Consider the following 19,861-nt stretch of genomic DNA (forward strand, 5'->3'; position numbering starts at 1 on the left):
TAAATTTTTCTATCATTGCCAATAGCAGGTTGAATCCGTTGTTATCAAATTACATTTTTCTTCCCAAAATATTTAAATTTACCAAAAATGACCAGTCTATCTATCTACTAAACTAAATAGGACAATCTTTGTCCGTGCTTTTGACGATTTTGCCCTTCTGAGGGTATTTCTGTAAATTAGTAAATGCCTCTTTCCCTCTATATATATATATATATATATATATATATATATATATATATATATGGAGTGGTATGAAATTCCCACTACTTACTTCATTTCATTCATTCCAACTATCAGAGTTGTTTCGTTTCTTACCTTCTTCCAGAGAACGTGTTGTTCGTTTTATTGCAAGGTATCGTTCTTCTCATACCATCGATTGAAATTGAAATCGATTTAGTGTAAAAGATGATTGATTTGGTCTATTTTTTTGTTTGCTTCATCTGTTTGCTTTCTTATCTATTGCATGTTTCAATCTTTATTATTCTACATTATCGTTGGGTTTTGTTTGGTCTTTGGTTGCATGTTTTAAAAAAGGTTCTTTTTGATTTTGGTCTAGGATGATCAGATGCTTTTTTGGTGTTTTATGTTTTCTTTGTGTGATGCATGTCCGATTGCATGTTGACAATTTCCCATTTTTACAATTTGGTCTTTGGTTGCATGTTTTCAAAAAGGGTTTTTCGATTGTTGTCTAGGATGATTAGATGTTTTCTGTTCTGTTTTTTGTTTTCTGTGATTTTGGATTTGTGCTGAGCATGTTTTTTATGATCTTGTGCTGGTTTCTTGCTCATCAAGCATAAGGTTGTGTGATTGTGGGAGTTGGTGCTGTTTATGTCAATTATTTGTTGTTATTCTGTTTTGTTTTTGTGTGATTTTGCTCTCTTTGTGTTGTTTTGTTTTTTTGATGAGTATTGGATAATGTTTTTTTAAAATTGACTTATATGTTTTTGGGTTCTGTTTAATTTGATTTTGGTTGCAGGTTTGAGATAATTGGAAAATGTTTAGAGAAAAGCAATAAGTTGAGATTAAGTTGCAAATAAACAGATTATAAGCCATTTGAATCAGTGTTTGTGATCAATTGATGTTAAAGATGGTCATGGATATCATTTGGTTGATCACTAAGTAATTTTAAGAATTTGGTTGCTGTTTGTGTTATTTTTGTTTGCTATTGAATCATGATTTTGTTATTTCTTTTTGAAACCAGGGAGATTTTTGCTAACTTCTTAGGAATATTGAACTGATTTCATTAGGTGTAGGGCTCATAGATATGGCTACGTGCGAAATTTGAATGAGAATGACATTTGGTTCTGACAAAAGTTTGCATACACTGATTTGATTCCTACTTAAAAATTTGCATTTCATGATGATAGTTTTTTATTCTAAATTCTGTATGATAAGGATTCTAAATGTTGTATCTAAGGTGTAAAAAACTGGTATAGACTTCTGATGCAGAATTTGGAACCAACATTGGAACTGGTATAGTCTTGGTTTACTTTCTTGGATATATTGAAATGATTGTTATCTGGAAATTTGCTGAAAATCTTAAGTTCTTGTGATTTGGTTGGTGACTTTGATAGATAGTGTTTGTTTGAGAATAAAGTTATAATGATGGTGTTTGATACAATATTTGAGTGAAAGATAGTCTCTATTTTCTTTCAAATTCCATACAAGTTTATGCATTTGTAGTCTATGAGCCATTGGACCACTTTGGTTTTATAAAATTGATTGATTTGAATTGTTAAAATCTGATGCTTAAAAATTTGCTGGTATAGTGTTGGTTTGCTTTCTTTGATACATTGTATTGAACTGATTGTTACCTGAAAAATTTGCTGAAAATCTTTAGTTTTTGTGATATGATTGGTGACTTTGGAAGCAAAAGCTACATTATTACTGATAATTTTTTCAAGACCTAATAAGGTACCATAAACAGGTACCATAAACATATCAAGATAATAAAATTAATTTTACATATATAGATTGCTAGAAATAAAAGGAATCTGTTGAAGCCTAATAAGGTCCTTTTTAATATAGGCACGTGAATTCCTTTGTACATTAGGTGATCTAATTTTTGCAAAGATTGAAAATGTTGAGGTGAATTGCATTTCTTCATTGTGTACTGGACAAAATTGAATTATTTCTTAGTTAGATCCTTATCAGCTATGCTGATTCAACTGCATTTATATATCTGTTAATTATGTTGTTAATGTTGTTGATATAATTGATCAATTGAATTGTTAATTTTTTGATTTAATTCTGTGATTTTGATTGTGTAGGTATGAAGAGGATTAGAGAAACTGTTGAGGAGCTTCTTGATGTTAGTTTTCTTTTCTTCAAATACTTTGAATAAAAAAGTTTTGATTTTTCCATTGTTTTGCTTTACATTTATGAAGGAAATCAAGGTTGGCCCTTTATTGAAGAGGGCTCTTACAAGCTGCTGATTGAAACTATTCTTTGTAAAGAACAAACTTGTGATGAAGACAAGGTAAACATTCAGAAATTTGACACTTATTTATTATTTTTTATTCACAATAAGTTCTCATGATATTCATAAATGGAAATGTGTAATTATACATTGATTTTCTAACCAAACTGAAGTTTTGAGACAAAATATCAGGAAGTAACAGAGAGAGTATATTTCTGTAGTTTTGATAATTTTGTTTTTTGGTCAAGTTCTGTAGTTATAATTAGAAATATAGACAAATACGTAATTCACCTTTGTTCCCTCTACTTCTTGATTAGCAGCTATATTTTTTTTGTTCATATTGACTAATGTTTCAATAAGTGTTCTGAAATATATCTTTAACTACTGGTTTTTAACTTAATTGGATTTATGTGGAATATAATTGAAATAAGGGAGCTTTTTGTGTTCATGTTGCTTTACCCAATATGTATAGGCTGAGTGCTGATGTGTGTGGATGTTTTGCCTCGCTAAATGGAGCTTTGAGTGGCTATTTTTGAACATTAGTGATGTTAGTGGTGTAAGACAAAATGCCTACATATTATCATGATCAAACTCACTAAAGTATTAAATTGATATAGATGAATGCACCCTGTGCTTTGGTTTTATAGATGAATGAACAACATGTTGCTCTTTGGTTTTATATAGAAACGGAGATGAATGCATTTATGCTGTTCTTGGGGAGAGCTTTGCGAAAATTCTTCTCCTAAGTGATAACTATCCAAGCATACCGGCTTCTTTGCACCCTGTGCTTTTATCTAAGCCCATTTACTTGTACTTCAGTGACATATCGGAAAATATGCACAGGTGGTTCCTAATTTTCTCCCTTCGTACTATTCTTGCCCTGTACAATTAGCTAATTTAGATTAAATGTTTTTCACCTGCCCGGTTGAAGCAATGCTTATCGGTTTTCTTTGAGCGCTACCCATGTCTCTCAACAAATCACAAGGTAAGCATTATTGATGTCATATTTTCATTGTTTTACATTATCCATCATTTTTACTTTTTATTTTTCTTATTTGAACATCATATCCTACGCCGGCCTTTATTGTTTTATTTCGTAAATACAGAGGTGTATATTGAAGGCTTTTATTCCAGCTATGTGTTCAATGTGGCCAGGAATTTTTGGCAATTCTGGGGGTTCCCCTTTAATGGTGTCTCAGATGGGTAAGCGTGCAGTTCAAGCTTCACGATTTATGTTGCAGATGGTTCAGATTCCATTATTCGTTAAAGAGACTGAAGCAGTGAGTGAAAACTCAGGTAAAGAATACCCACAAGTTATACAGTATTGCTGAAGTTCCATTTGAGTGTGGTGAGCAGGGGCTCGCACTACGCATAGCCATAGAGGTAAACCATCCACAAACTTGAAGTTTGTTAAATATATGCTAACTTTATCCTTGATATTCAAAGGCACACACCTTCACCTTAATATGAATTGGTACGTGGTAGGTTTAAATTAGTTCACATAATTCTCTTCTAATTGCTTCTAAAGGTTTTATTTTGTGTACTTGTGATTTATTTTTGTCGATGTTGAGGATATATCATAATGTGATATCTGCATATTATGGCTGAATAAAGACTTAATTTTTTTTTTATATACAGTTTTTAGAGAATTAACTTATTTAAAGCAGCATTTTTTTTAAAAGAAATTTATTTTAAGGAGCTCTTTTATAGTTGCAGTACAGTATCTTAATGAATTGAACATGGAAAGTTGTTTTCTAATGGGGTAATTTATGTTGCACATATGTGAAGAGGGACATGTCTTTAGCAAAGTCACCACAGCTAGATAGTGCAAATATTATGTAATCTATTTTATTGATAGTATTGTACTATAGGACATAAATCATCTAAACAAATATACATAGGATGAACAATGCAAATCCTGCCTCAGAAACCAAAAACTTATCGAGCTCTTTTAGAGGAAAAAAGCCAGTATGAGGCAAGACTAAAGGTATATTGATCTTCTTACAGGAAACATCTAACCCCTTATGCCAAACCCTATGCTTTTAGTCCATGTGCATGAGTGAATTGTTTTGTGTTTCTCCTGTCATATAAAAGTTTATTAAAGAGCTTCTTTATGATTATTTACTTAATAATAACGTTTATAGGAAGAGCAAGAAGCAGCCATCAAGTAGATGAGAAAGAACTTAGTAATTAAAGCAAAGCCGGTACCAAGTTTCTACTATGAGGCGCCTCCGCCTAAGGCTAAACTCAGGACGGTTCTTGATCTCGGGTTGCTAAACAAAAAGAGTATTTGCCAAAATACATAACAAAATTGGATTATATTTTATGATCATAGCTTTTTGGATATCATTATTATGTTATCATATCATTTTTTGGTCTATTACCGATCCTGATTGGATATTGTATTCTTTGTTGAGCATATTTGAAATTTCTTTGTGAAAATCCTCTATGTTCTTCAGCTGTATGTGCATATATCCAAAGTGTACTAACTTTATAATATGGAATCACTGTTTGATGGAATCTAAGCTGTCATGTGAAGTATTTTCCAGGGTTATCTCAAATTATAATAACAATCAATTTGTTTTTCTATGAATATTTAATGGCTAGGAGATCATAGAGTATTCTTGTTGTCTGTATAATGGGCCCGTTATGAAGTTAATGTGAAGTCTGATGTTAGATTATTTTTCTTGGCCTCTCCGTGGTGTTATGTTGTTAGTTTGGTTATAGATTAAAGATCATGAATTAATCTCTCTTTCTTTCTCTGATTGTCTATGCTTTGTTATTTTGTTTGTAACCCTTTCCCCATCTCACATAAATAAGGAAGAATAAATTTTGGCCAAGAACCTATTCATTGTATGGTTTTGGTTGAACCATTATTGGTTTCCAAAAGAGAATTTGATTCCATTATTTGCAGATTTTGACAGAGATAATCAGAGGCTGAATATGTATAACCTACAATGTTTGAATTGAAATATTACTGTGAAACTAAATTCTACTTCAATGAATCTCTATTGTTTTTCCATTGATTGTATGTAATTAATGTTATCATCACAGTTTAGATTGTAATTTTTCTCCCTCTATTCATATCTTTTAGTGTCTTTCCTAATACTTTATACTCACTAAAACCTGCAAACAATTGAATACACAATTTGTTAAAAACCGTTTTTGTTCAATAAGCATAAATTTTCCATCATGACAAAGAAAGGGGAAAAGGAATTATCTACTAACTATTTATAAAAATTTTGCAGGGTTGTTTTACAATTTTGCAAATAACACTTTATCGACCAAGAAAAGGCTATCTTTGAGAAAGTAAAACCTTCGATGTTTGTTTATATAAAATTTAAAATTTGATTGTAGGAATTTTGGATGATGCCATTTGGTTTCTCTACACGAGAGAAGAAGTGGTGTGAATTTGCAGAACCTGTTGACGGGGAATCAACTGAATTTTTGCGAATCTTTGCACTGAAGTATAACATGGTGATTATAAGCCCATTTCTTGAGAGGGATATGAACCACGGAGAGGTTATTTGGAACACTGCCGTTGTGATTGGGAATCACGGCAATATAATTGGGATACACAGGAAGGTAAATTCTCTAAACTTTCTACTTCCACTTCTAATGGAATAGACCGTCTTTCAGCTATCTAATAAACATACAAAATTTTTCACAACCATGTAACAAGAGTCGGAGACTTCACTGAGAGTACATATTACATGGAAGGAAATACAGGTCACCCTGTATTTGAAACAGAATTTGGAAAGATTGCCATTAATATATGTTATGGTAGGCACCATCCTTTAAACTGTTAAACTTTTGGCTTGAATGGCGCCGAAATTGTTTTCAACCCTTGTGCCACTGTTGGTACTGAAGCAATGTGGCCAATAGAGGTCAGTTGTTTTATATTGATGGAAGACATGTTAAACTCTTATCTGGTATTACTTAATGTTTATAAATTATTCTAGCATACATGTAGGCCGATATTCCATATTTCTCTAAACCGTCTTTGAAGTACTTGCTTCAATGTTGATTTGCTTTTCTAAAAAGGGACAAATTGAAGTGTATTGTTTTGAGTAAGTAAACTCATAAAAGCAATTAGAGGGATATGCTACTGTCATTAACTTGGTGGCATTTGGAATATGTTTGATTTGGTCATATAAATTTAACAACACATGCTATACCCATGTTTGATTAGTTTACAGTTATTTTTTTCTCTCCCATTAAGCCACTGTAATTTTTTTTAATACACTTGTCATTGCTATGACACTACTATGTAGCTCTACATTTTCTCTTAAATTTGTGTTCAATAACCGATCTGATGTTTTGGTCTTTGGTTCTGGTAGAGTTTGTATACTGTGGCAGGTTAATCATGCCCTTTTGGAAGAAATACAGCAAATTAATCGCCGAATTATTGACACAGTAGTAGACATAAGTAATGAAGATGTTGGTTCAACTACAGCTGCTGCTGCTGACTGGGTTCATGGGACCATTGTCAAATGTTCTTTCATTCCTGTGTCTCTCAGCCCATCTTTAAAATCTGAATATGCTTCACTACAGGTATGGACTCCCAGATTTTGCAACTGATTTTTTTTTTATAGCTTTTATTAGCCTTATTTGTGTTTTATCACCTTACAGTCACCTATTCAGCCTCTGCGCTTGCTGGTTCCTCCAAATTATCCTAATTCTTCTCCCATATTCATAGACAAGTTTCCAGTTGAATCCCGGTGAGATAATGGGACATTTTAGCCCCACATGCTTTAATTTTGCTAATTTCGGATCTGAAATGTTTTGTATTTTCTCTTCCAAATAGTGGCAGTCTACACAATGCATGTATCACTTTTCACCCTTATCTTTAAATTTTGCTGCGAATTGTTTCTAATGCATAGTGTTATTATATACGTTATGGCAGTAAGGGGAATGAGGATCTTTCAGAGAAAGCAAAGGTGAAGCTTAGCATGTCCTTATGTAATTTCTCACAACCTATGTCCCTTAAGGATATAGCAAAGACTTGTGATGCTTCTGCTCGCGGTGTTATTTCCGAGTATGCACAACAATTTGGTGGAGGAACATTCAGCTCTAAGTATGGAGAATGGCACGAGTTCACATCTTGGGAAGATTTGTTAGCTGCATAATGAATTATTCTTAAATAGTGGCAAACATTATATGAAGACCTTTTTAATTTTGGCCTAGGAGGTTTCAAACATTATTATATTTCAACTAGCAACAAACCTGTTGTTTATTCAATAATAGCAAATTAGAATCCTCTCCATTTCTTAAACGAAATAGAGAACTCCATTTATAAAGTCACATGAGTAAGGTTTAGGACATAGTACAATTGCATAGTTTCATCTATGTTTTGCGCCTATCTAATGATCTCATTACAGATGACAAATGACAAAGATGACACTAAGAATTTGCTGAGTTATTAGTTTAAGGGGATTGATCTGCATATTTCTGAAATTAGGCAATTGTGCGTAGTTTCTATCTACAGTTACATTGCATTCATTCATGAATTTACTGAACTCATAATGAGTCTGATCATGTTGCACATATGCATGTTTGAACATAATCTTTTGAAGAAAGATGGCTTATACTAAAATTCAAGTCTATATTTTATCTGTTACCAATAGAATTTACCATGTCAGTTGAGCTAATATTTTTGAGTATTTAAATTGTGTTAGAGCTTCTTTCAAATTAGTACACTATATAATTGATCTATTCTGAAAGTTTACTGTTCATGTCTAGAGAATTGATACATCAGGTTGATTTCATAGCAGAAAAATTGATCACAATGAAATGAGAACCAAATTAGTACAATGCAGTGAATTGTGTTAAGAGTTTTTTTTCTCTTCAAATTAGTAGAGTTTGGTTTGGTGCTATATCATTGATCACACAAAATAAATTAGCAAAAAAAACGTTGAATATAAAATAGAGATTGTCAATTTCATTGGATAAATTATGAAAATGGAACACATGAAGCTATTAGAGGAAGTAGAAGCATACATGAAGCAGATATAAGTGAAATGGGACTCATCATCAAATCTAAAAGTAAAGTAGACAATGTTGCATTAGAATCTCTATCTTGTGCGTGTTAATGTTATTAGTTTTCCCTTTCCCATGTGTGCAGTGTACTTGACCCTTTATTTTATGTCGTTTTTTATAGTACTTGAACAAATAGAGAAGTCTTTCGAAATCTTGTGCAATATCCATTAATTTGCTCATTTTTCTTTTGGAACAATTTTTTACAAGCTACGTTATTCAACCCGTGCAAAAGATAAAAGGTATATTATATGATATTATATTTGAGTCAATAACGGCATAAAATAAAGGAAAAATGTTTGTCTCGCACTGGTATGAGAAATATATAAAAATCACATATTTATGATCTCTAAATATATACGCTTCTTTCGTTAATTTTATCAGTCCTTTAGTCAGTGGACATTTTGCCAGTGATGATACTTTGGTGATTTTTCTCATTAACTTCTTATGTTAGAGAAAATGTTATGTGCAAACCTGTAGCACTTCTCTTTTTTCTTTTTGGAAAGCTGTCAAATATAGCTCTATACCTACTTGGTCTTTTATTATAGATAGTGAAAACAGTTTGGTTTTGCTAGAGGTAGGTGGCTAAAGATTGTCTTTTTAATCATGAGTATTTTTGATATTGTCTCAAATTTAACTTTGTAATTCATCAAACACAACTACTTTAGAATCTATGTTGTATAACTTCTGTTTTGGTTTTGTTTATGGTAGACCTGTCTAGGACTTGATATGTTATGGATCATGGTTTTTTATATCTATATGCATGTAATATCTATATTTGGAATCAGTTTACTTTTAAGCGTTAACAAATATGTGTTTGCAAACAAAATTATCCGGAAAAAAGTAATCCACCCCGTGCGAAGCGGCAAAAGTTAATCACAACCATCAGATCAGGGACACGTGTTATAATCTTGTGCTTCAGCTTTTTCCCATTGTTTTGCATCACAACCACTCCCTCTTCTCTCACACTGTACAGAACAAAAAAAAAACAAATAAACAAAAGAGATGAACCTTCATCTTCAATCTTTCTCCGGCACGGTGGCCGGCGCGGTGGCCGGTGGTGGCACCACCGCGTCGGAACTCAAAACTTCACCGTTTTAAAAACGAACAACATTTTTCAAATTCCTTTTTCTCCCTATACACAAATCCGAGCTTACCTTTTGAAAACAAACATCAAAATCCCTAGATCTACAAATTAAAAGACGAAAAAAAAACAAGAAAGACTACCTCACTTCATGATCTTGCTCGATCCGGTTTTCTTTCTTCACGAACTCAACTCGGCTTCTACTCTGTTTCGGATCTGAACTTGTCACTGCCGTACCGCTCCGATTCGCGCAGCAAAAATCCTCTTCTTCTTTCACGTAACTCGGCTCCGAATTCACCGTTGTTGTGCCTCAAAAGTTGCTTGCGGTTTCACTTGATTTTGTGGTTGAATGGTCCGATTTGAGCTTGGATCTATGTATAACAGTTGCTTGATGACATTATATCACTGAAAAAAATCGAGTTGGTGATGATTTGTTGTTTGATTCGTGAAACAGTATCAGATTTGTTAATTTTGGTTGTTGATAGTTGCTGGAAAATTGTTATGAGTTTATCATGTTCATATGAAATTCATATGACATTCATAGTGTTCTTGAGATTTTTGTGGTTTTGATCCAAAAGAGAAGAAAGTGAAAATTGAAATATGTTTGTGATGTGACTGCTGCCGCTATGTCAGTCAGTGTGGGGAAATTCTGTGCAATCTTCATCTTCAATCTTTCTCCGGTTTTGGACGGTGACAGGGACGGACCCAGAAATTTTCCGCTGTGTGGGCCACATACAATATTTTAGTCTTTAAAGCATGAGTGTATGCTTGTATTTTTAAGAAATGTACATCATATTGTTCTATGTGGGTTTTCATGTCATAATTTTTGAATGATTTTCTCACTTTCAATGCCAGTAAAACTATAAAATATCTCGGGTGCAATTGGTAGGAACAATGCGATATACAAGGGTTGGAGTTTGAACCCTGAATTCCTTACTTATTCACCTTAAGGGTGAATATTTAGTCATTAGACTACTTGATTAAAAATAAAAACTATTAAGAGTTTTTTTTGAAAGAACTATAAAAGATTTTTTGTTAATATAAAATCATCTATTTCAATATAAGTAACCAAACAATCATTTAAATATTCATCTTTCATACAATTTCACAATTGATTTTTGATAATATTTATAACTGAGAGACACTAGCAAGAAATGTAGACTTTTGATGTAATAAAAATAATAGTGTATTGTTTTTATAGACAAATTTTATCCTTCCCCATGCTTTGGTATGTCCTAGTACATGGAAGAAAAAAAAATTCTAAGTCAAGTGAGGGCCTAGGCCCACACACCCACCAACGTGGGTCCGTCCCTGGACGGTGAAGACTTGAATCGGATTCAACTTCTTTCACATGATTCCGGTTTCGGATCTGAGCTTGCTTGTTCTACTTGATTCCTCTTTTCAAAACCATTAAGTACATCTAATGGTTTTGGAGTACAACCCACAGAAAGCATTTCGACAACAAAATGGTTTTGGAGTCCAACTCACGGAAACCATTCCCACAGCAAAATGGTTTTGGAGTACAACTCACAGAAACCATTTCCACAGCAAAATGGTTTTGAAGTACAACTCACAGAAACCATACCCTTAGTAAAACCATTAGACAATTATTTTGGTTTTGAAGGTATATTTTGTTTTACATCATCAACAACTAAATCAATGAAAAATGTTTTTTTTTTAATTATAATGAATTATTAATGTTCTTCATGTTTTATGAGAATTATTATATGATAATAATATGTGATAATTATTTGATTTGGTGTATTGTCTATCATTTAGAATCGCTTAATTCTGGTTTTTTGTTTTTAGGTATACTTTTGTTGCTCTTTTGCATTTATATGTATTTTTATGCCCTGTGTCATTGAAACTGGTTTTTGATATTGTCAGCGGTAGAAATAGAAAGCAATTGGGGTGTAGAAATGTTAAATTGTTTTTGTTGGACGAGGTGTTAATGTGCTGGACTTATGCAGGACTTATTAGAATTCAGCTTTCACTTGGGGTGTAGAAAGCAATTATGTTGGGTGTAAAAAGCAATTATGCACGGTGCATAAGGATCTCCTTATGCACCATAACCACACCCGTGCGAAGCATGGGTTTGTAACTAGTTATAATATAAATCCCATATCTTTATATCTTTTGAACTCAAACAAAATAAAAATCGAATAAAACCGAAAACCCAAAATTTCCCCTTTCTACACATTGCCACCTCCTTCTCATCTATTTCTTTTTCAGGTTTAATATGACATTTTTTTTATTGAAATAAGTAACATATTTGTGATACCATTTTGTGACAACTTTTAAAACAACATTATTTTCTCTATTTTTATTGGTTAAAAACAATAAAGAGTAAGCACACAATGAGAATGAGAGTATGTGGGAAACAATAGGGTTGGAGCATATTCATAATTAAACAAAAATTATCAAGGTACTTGGTTCAAAAGGTACTCTTTCTCAAATCCAAACCATCCAATATTTCATATAAACAGAACAAACTAATCTACGATGAATTTACTATATTGCCCCTTTTCTAATTCTCATCTTACTCTGAATCGATTTTCTACTCTATTTCCAACAATACCCTTACTAAGAATTACTTTAGTTTGGGATAAATTTATTTTTGGCCCCTTTTCTATAATTTATATGTGTATTGATAACATGTATTTGAAAATATGTATCAGTTACTTGAGCGTGTAATACTTCATTCTTAGTGGTGGTTGAAATCGTATAACTCTTGTTGTTTTGTGACTATCACGTGTAGTGGTCTAACCCGTTAGTCGGTCTTAGTTATTCTCGTTTGTAATGTATCATATAACTCTTGTTATTTTCTTTGAGGCACTCTCCTTGTTCGCCAAAGGGAACTTTAATGTATTATTTCTTTTGACTTCGTAAAAAAAATTACATCAAAAAAATAAAAATCACGACAAGTGGAAATTACAATACCAATGACTTAGTCAGATGCAAACTTATTTCATGATATCACTGTTTCTATTTTGGTTGGTTCTTCATGTCTTGTTGCCATACAAAAGTATAATAATAGTTCCACAAAAAATCCTCATAGCATCGAAACATACTAATATATACACCTTCAACCAAAACTAAAAGAAACTAAAAGAAATAAAGTATTGAAAGTAAAATCAACAAAAATAAAACTTAAGAAAACTATTCAAAGAACTAAAATAATCGACAGCTTTGGCTTAGCATATAGTATTCAAAGAACAAAAAACTGAAGACATAATTACTTGAGAGGAAAAGACGAGTTATGAACAATCTTGTAATTTATGATGATTGCATAGGCACAAAAATAGATTTATGAACAACATGTTGTGCAAATCGACAGTGGTACGGTTCAAGAAGATTAATGCAAATCATAATCTAGTTTATATGACAGAAAATTAATAATGACAAACATTCAGAAAGTGCAGTTTTATTCACCCTGGAGCATTTTCTGGTCAACAACATAAGTTACGCATAACATAACCAACTATCATTCTATAAAGTGTAACATGATTCTAACCTATAATTGAAAGTGCTCAATTAACTACTGCTATATCAATAACTACTCTTCTTTTTGGCCATCCCATTCTTCTTCCCACTTATTTCATCAGCTCATGGGTTTTCATATCAGTAGCCACGTCATTATTGATATATTTACTAAGCCTTTAACTGTTGAAAGATTTGATTTTATAAAGAAAAATTTGAACATGCACTACGTGTCTGATTAAATTTGAACATGTGAATAAATTCATGTGTAATTACCTTATTATAATCCTTATTTTCATGGTTCTCGGGAATATTATAATTTTAAACAAACATATTTTTTTCTAAATACCTTGTAATAAAATTCTCATCTTTATGTTTCAAGGAATGTTATTCCTAAGAATAAATTTGGTAAACTTAAAATAAACACACTCATAAAAACATCCCTGTTTGGCGATGTTAAGAAGTTAGCTTATAGCTTAAACAGAGATAGTTTATAGCTTATTTGAGAAAAAATATAAACATATAAGAATATTTATACCATATTTATCATTATTATTTTTCAATTACCCTTCAATTAATGTAATATAATACTATTTTTCAATAACTCTTATTCTTATGAAACAAGTTCCCAAAAAAGCAATAGTAAAAAATGTAATTATTGGGCTAGTCACCATGTTTTTTATTTGGGAAATGCTAACAAGTGCCCTTAGGGCACTTGATAAGAAGTCAAAAATGGAAATTTTGTCTTGGGATTTGTGTATTCAACTTATTGAAACATCAAAAAGTAACTTTTTCTACATGAAAGTTATCAATTGTTTCTATTTTTTGAATCCTTAACAAGTGCCCTTGTTAGCAAGACTTTTGATTTTTATCTTTTTTGTATTGAACATTAGTTGATTAATGATAATATTTAACTTTGTTTTAGTAAAAAAAAAATGCAATTCTTATTAAATAAGTTCAACCACTTTTTTTGAAAAGGGTATGGATTTTTGTTGTTGTTTACTCTTGAGATAGGATGGAGTAGAAAACTAATTCATGAAAGAAAAATAATTTTTTCTTTCATGACAATTAGAGGTTAGAAATTCATAAAAAAAAATAAAAAATAGGCTTAATTGGTCTTTTGATCCCTTAAATAATTTCACGTTTTCATTTTGGTCTCATAAATAATAAAACTCATGTTTTGGTCCCTTAATTGTCTCTCCGTCAGTCAAATAAATTCCTAGCTGTTAAGTTTAACCTCAAATGTCTATGGTAGATCAACCTGAAGAGTGGTCCACCATAGACCTTATTAAATTTTTTAATTTAAACCATTGGATCTGTTTTTTTAAAAGATGACCATTGAATTATACGTGTCTATTGTAACTTACGGTGTATCAACAACAACTAATTTCTTTCTTTCTTTCTTCATCTTCTACCTTACTAATCTTCATCATTTTCATCTTCTTTTCTCAACTTCTTCACCATCTTCATATCTTCTTCACCAACATTAATAAAAAAAAAATCCAGAAAAAATAATTGATTCTATTTTACTCTTATGAAAGAGACACAAGAGATCTTTGTCTTCTTCATCTTCCATTTTCAAGGCAAATGATTTTCAACCCCATGTCTTCATCTTCTTCAAGAAATGTAACAAAAAATCACCCATTTTACTAGTTCATTTTATTCTTCCATTTTAGAACAATCACTGCAACAACTGATGACAGTCATTCACTATTTTTATGGTGTAATTCATGGCATTTTGGAGTCACAAGGCAACTTATCAGGCAAGAAAAAGAGAAAATATCAAGAAAATATAGCAAGAATAAAATCGTATCACGATTGGAGTGCAGGAGAATCAACCATTCGACATTGAAAATCGTATCACGATGGGTACATCGTATCACGATCTCAGGAACCCTAATTTTAACTGCTGGGCTTTTTAAGTGCAAATCGTATCACGATTTACTAAAATCGTGTCACGATTTGGGGCGATCAGTTGCCTATTTAAACTGATTTAGGTTTCTGAAACAAGGGTTACGAATTCTGGAGAGCAAAGTGCAATTTTGAGACATCGGAGACGGCTAGAAGGGCGATTTCTTCAACCTTTTACCAATTCATGTATGTTTTATTTCATTCATTGATTATGCTATTTGTAAACTCAATTATGAGTAGCTAAATCTCTTAGAGATTAGGTCCGAGATGATTCTTTGTAACCCTAATTGACATATGTTGCTGTGAAACTCTATTTGCTTATGAATACAATTCTAGTTTTATTCAATTCAATTGTTCTTAATGCTTGTTATATCTTTACCATATATAAACATGATTTTGTGAGAACGAATGACCACTGACCATGGCTTTCAACTTAGACCTAATTGAATTGTTCTAATAAACATGGTTAGTCTAGGAATAGATAATCGTTTGTTAGTGATATTAGATTAACGTTCTATAAAACCTTCAAAGATTATTAGATCACCTAAGGGATTAGGGGCTGTAGTTTGCGAAGAGGGTTCTAACTCAAGGGATTGATTAGAACTATTTTGTTAATCATCGTGAACTAGAAGAATATTCATAACAAATAGGTGCAGTATACCAATTAGGGGAACTTAGAGGATTCGAAGAACCTGATCTCATATCTCTCTATATTTCCTAATCAAATCTTTATTTTCTGTTATTTAATTTTATGCAATCAAATCAAATCTAAACTAAATAAACTTTACTCATCCTTTGATAATAACGTTATTGCTAAATTGAGATTAATACAATCCTCGTGGATACGATCTTTTTATTACTACTTCGATAGCTTTTGGTACACTTGCCAGAAATCTATCAACAACAATCTCAGATCTGTAACAATCTTCATTTTTTCGTTCATTCATTTATTTCAAAAATGGAAGAGTAAAATTAACAACAATCTTCATTCATTTTTGTTCCCCGTTTTCAGACCCATTTTACTCTTCCCACCTCAAAATCAATTTCAGATCCAGGGAGAGAGAAATAGAAACGAAAATAGACGTGAAAATTGAGCAAAAAGGGTTTGTTGGGTTCGTGTTTGTTGAAGATAAATCCAAATCGGGTTTGATTTGGTTTGTGTTTGGTTTTGAGGTTTGGTTTTACTGAGAAAGATTTTTCTTGTTTCCTCCATTGATGAACACTATTAAAAGAAGAAAAAAGAAAGAAAGAGAAAAAACAGAAAAAGAAGAAAAAAGAAAGGAAGAGAGGGAAATGAAGAAGAAAGGAAGATGGAAGAATGGAAAGGACAGGGAAGGAGAGAAACTCAATTGGGGTTTGGGGTTTTAAGTTGCTGTGTTGTCGTCTTTTTTGTTTTTATTTCATTTATTTTTCTAGTTTTTTTTTTCTGGATTGGTATGAAGTTTTTTTTATGAATTTATGAATATGATTGATGAAGATGAAGAAGAGGAAGATGGAAGAAGATGAATAAAGGTGAAAAAATTAGGTGTTGATGGTGTATTATTAGATCTTGGAGACATGCATTATCTTATGGTTGTCATTTAAAATAAAATCAAATGATTAAGCTAAAGAAATCGAACGGTTTAAATTAATGACATTAATAGGGTCTATGGTAGACCACCAACAATGTTGGTCCACCATAAGCATTTGAGGTTAAACTTAACAGCCGGGATTTATTTGACTGACGGAGAGACAATTAAGGGACAAAAACGTGAGTTTTATTATTTATGGGACTAAAATGAATACGTGAAATTATTTAAGGGACCAGTTTTATTATTTATGAGACCAAAATGAAAACGTGAAATTATTTAAGGGACCAAAAGACCAATTAAACAAAAAAAAATACAATGTATTTTCTCCGTTCATATTTATAAGTAAAAACAATTTTTTAAATTTATTGAATATTTAACATATCCAATCTACTCCCTATATACATGTCAGATACATTAGTTATTTAATTGTCAAATACATTAGTTATTTAATAAATTTAATAAGTTTTACTACTATTTTGCTATAAATATGATGGGAAGATTATCTATCAACACTAGGATAAAGTAATGATTAATTAATTAAGGAGAGTATAATAAAGTTGACATAAATACTGTGCTCCATAAACCGAGGTTAGTTGTTATAAATAACTTGTTAGTTAAGGACCGTACGTAGCTGTGAGAAAGCAGAGTGAGTGAGAGAACGAGTTGAAACTTGAGTCAAAACCGTTCCAACCTTGCTGCCACCTTCACTCTCAACTCGGTGCGTCTTCTCCGTCAACTTAATCTCTTCTTCTTTCTCTTCTACACCATTTAGGTTCACCGCAAAATCGTTTTGTTTCTCTCTACAATGTCGATGCATTTAACTAATTAAAGTTTTCTGCATGGAACTTCAATACAGTAGATTTTTCTTTCTAGGTTGATATTCACTTCGAAATTTTCAATTTTTATTTTATTTTATTAATTTATCGGTGTTTTGAATGAAGTTCATGAATGTTTTTTTAAAGGGTCTTGCTGCTAACCAGTGCCCAATGATTAAGGAAAATAAAAATTTTGTCTTGAAAATGTAAACTGTTACATTTGATTAAATAATGATTACACTACTTTTTATTAAAAACTTACTTGTTTTGATTGCTTAACCAATGCCCTTAGGACACTAGTTAGCATTCTCCTTTTTTGAATTGATATCGAACAAAACCTACTACTATTTTGGAGAGGGAGGAAGGGGATTTTGTTGAAAAATGCTTATTTTTTTTCTTTTTGGAAGGAGTTGAAAATTGCTTAAATATTAGTAACTAGTTGCTGAGGGTTTTTTTTAAGTCATTTTGAATGTTTTAATTTTTTTTGTTACTATTGTTTAAATTTGAGATAATGTTACTTACGGCAAAATTTAAGGATACATTTGAATTTGAATTTTATGTTACACTCTAACTATTTTTTTATCAAGTAGTTTAATGACTAGATTCACACACTTTAAGTGAAGAGAAATGGAGAATCTGGGGTTCTGAACCCAACCTTTGCAAATAATATCCCTTAAGCTACCAATTGAGCTAAACAATTAAAGATTGATGATTTTCCTTTACATAATATTTTATGTTTTGATCTCTCTGCTCTTATATTAATAAAAAAAACAAACGGATTTATGATTAATATTTGCTTTGATGATACATAACAAACAGGTATAGATATGGAAGCTATAGAAATTGTGCATTTATCTAGTGACGATGAAGGGGAGGATGTCTTTAAAGCTGTTAGACTACATGAGACCAACAAAGGCTTGCTAACCAAAAATAAGAGATCTCAAAGCCATTCTACAAGTCAAGTTTCTGAAGAAAATATCGTATCTAGTGGTCTTAGTTCGTGTCGTAGTGTTACATGTGCATCAGAGCTAGGCTTTTTGTCGGTTGATGACACTAGCCTTTGTAGTCCACAACCAATTTCTACAGCACCACTCTGTAGGAAGTTTTGGAAAGCAGGAAACTATGATAACCAGCTTGGTTCGAAACTCGGCTCACTATGTAATCCAATATTAAGTTTCTCAAATTAATATTTAACTACTATTATGTTCCATGGTTGTAATGTAACCTTGCCAATGTTCTGTTAATCTAGGTTATATTCATAGACTGTTGATTACTTACAATTCTTTTCCATTTTATTGTCATAGGGATTGAAATATTTTTCAGATGTCACATGATATGTGTTAAGCTTGTGGCTTGTAGCTTGTAGTTCAAATGGCGTTCGACTTTCTGAATTGACAATGTGTATTTGTTTTTAAATGGACTGCAGATGCAAAAAACTATCTTCATGTCCATCCCTTGTTCCTTCACTCGAACGCAACTTCACATAAGTGGGTATTTGGTGGTATGTCTAAAGGCCTTTCTAAACTTATCCCGTCTGCTGATTCTTTTATATGCTTTAGCTTTGTGATTCTCTTCATGAGTTGGTATTTACCTCTATTTTTGTGTCTGCAGCCATAGCCGAGCTTCTTGATAATGCAGTTGATGAGGTAATTTTTAAGAATCTGACTTTTAAGGAAGGGGGTTGGATTTAAGCAGGCACCACAAAGTGCAATTTATCTTTTATAGAAATAAACGATCCATTTTGGAGTAGACTTTGATGTCACGTTCATCTTATTCAAATGTGTTGGAAATTCTGCCTTCATTGCAAGCTGCCCCTTAGCTGCGTAATTGTTCCATTTGGGCTGCCTTCATTGCAGCCTCTAACACATTTATTGTGTTGGATGTAAAAGGGGTGGATTTAGTCCCACATTGCTTAGAGATATGGCCTATGTAGTCCCTATAAAGCTTGGGCAGCCCTCACCCTCACCTTACAAGCCAGTTTTGTAATAATGATTTACGCCCAATATAAAATCTAAGAAAATATTTTATTCTTTAATCGTTGTTCAAGCACAGACTTCGAGACGGACACCTGGGGACACCTGGACCCTGCTAATTTTAAAAGCATAGGACTGACATCGCTATATATGATGGTCAAAATCTATATTTTACGCATAATTGGTAAGCGGAAGCAAAATCATAAATCATATAATCTCAACAACGATCATTAATCATAAGATTATACAAAATACATAAATCTCAACATTAACCATAAGATTATATAAAATTCATAAATTTCAAAAATATGTATACAAGTAAGAACAAGAAAACCTTAAATCACACTTTAAATACTTAAGTAAATTTAAATTTGGAAAAACAAAGGAAATTTGAAGTGGAAATGTCGTAGGAAAATATGGAAGGAGAAAGGATCGCATGCAATTATGGAAGACGGGGAAAGAGGAAGAGGAAAGAGAGGTGTAGTGGAGAAGATAAGCTTTGACTCTTCCAATCCTTATAGGAATCGGTTGCAAGTGAATGAATAGATGAGGTGAGAATTTTTTGGAAGGTG

General features: G+C 32.0%; 2 protein-coding genes across 5 annotated transcripts; both read left to right on the forward strand.

Moving 5' to 3' along the window:
- The first annotated feature begins 237 nt into the window (after positions 1-237).
- On the forward strand, positions 238-7,841 carry LOC146952771 (mediator of RNA polymerase II transcription subunit 15a-like). Of its 4 annotated transcripts, none has more exons than XM_085705340.1 (9): positions 238-352; positions 2,388-2,479; positions 3,104-3,262; positions 3,351-3,404; positions 3,526-3,802; positions 5,777-6,004; positions 6,779-6,973; positions 7,052-7,140; positions 7,326-7,781. In XM_085705340.1, exons 6-9 carry the CDS (start codon positions 5,786-5,788, stop codon positions 7,546-7,548), a joined length of 726 nt encoding a protein of 241 aa, XP_085561466.1. In that variant the 5' UTR covers positions 238-352; positions 2,388-2,479; positions 3,104-3,262; positions 3,351-3,404; positions 3,526-3,802; positions 5,777-5,785; the 3' UTR covers positions 7,549-7,781. The 4 variants fall into 4 exon arrangements, with proteins under 4 accessions (XP_085561466.1, XP_085561471.1, XP_085561477.1 ...); XM_085705345.1 differs by having other exon boundaries at positions 3,575-3,802; XM_085705351.1 differs by lacking the exons at positions 238-352; positions 2,388-2,479; positions 3,104-3,262; positions 3,351-3,404; positions 3,526-3,802 and adding an exon at positions 4,588-4,705.
- A 9,262-nt stretch (positions 7,842-17,103) lies between these two features.
- LOC146952772 (protein MICRORCHIDIA 6-like) lies at positions 17,104-19,132 on the forward strand. Its single transcript, XM_085705438.1, has 4 exons — positions 17,104-17,219; positions 18,136-18,474; positions 18,743-18,817; positions 18,928-19,132. The coding sequence occupies exons 2-4, from the start codon at positions 18,144-18,146 to the stop codon at positions 19,005-19,007; spliced, it is 486 nt and encodes a 161-aa protein (XP_085561564.1). The 5' UTR covers positions 17,104-17,219; positions 18,136-18,143; the 3' UTR covers positions 19,008-19,132.
- The last annotated feature ends 729 nt before the right edge of the window (positions 19,133-19,861 follow it).

Source organism: Medicago sativa, chromosome 1, assembly GCF_051527215.1.
Source record: "Medicago sativa cultivar Bolivia chromosome 1, Bolivia_mono, whole genome shotgun sequence".
NCBI lineage: Eukaryota > Viridiplantae > Streptophyta > Magnoliopsida > Fabales > Fabaceae > Medicago > Medicago sativa.

What these genes read in the sequence shown, in the direction of transcription:
- LOC146952771 (XM_085705340.1), top strand. Translation starts at nt 5,786, where the DNA reads ATGATGCCATTTGGTTTCTCTACACGAGAGAAGAAGTGGTGTGAATTT. An exon ending in TAATTGGGATACACAGGAAG is followed by an intron (nt 6,005 to 6,778) that starts GTAAATTCTCTA and finishes ATACTGTGGCAG; the next exon opens with GTTAATCATGCCCTTTTGGA. An exon ending in CTGAATATGCTTCACTACAG is followed by an intron (nt 6,974 to 7,051) that starts GTATGGACTCCC and finishes ATCACCTTACAG; the next exon opens with TCACCTATTCAGCCTCTGCG.
- LOC146952772 (XM_085705438.1), top strand. Translation starts at nt 18,144, where the DNA reads ATGGAAGCTATAGAAATTGTGCATTTATCTAGTGACGATGAAGGGGAG. An exon ending in TTCGAAACTCGGCTCACTAT is followed by an intron (nt 18,475 to 18,742) that starts GTAATCCAATAT and finishes AATGGACTGCAG; the next exon opens with ATGCAAAAAACTATCTTCAT. An exon ending in ACATAAGTGGGTATTTGGTG is followed by an intron (nt 18,818 to 18,927) that starts GTATGTCTAAAG and finishes TTGTGTCTGCAG; the next exon opens with CCATAGCCGAGCTTCTTGAT.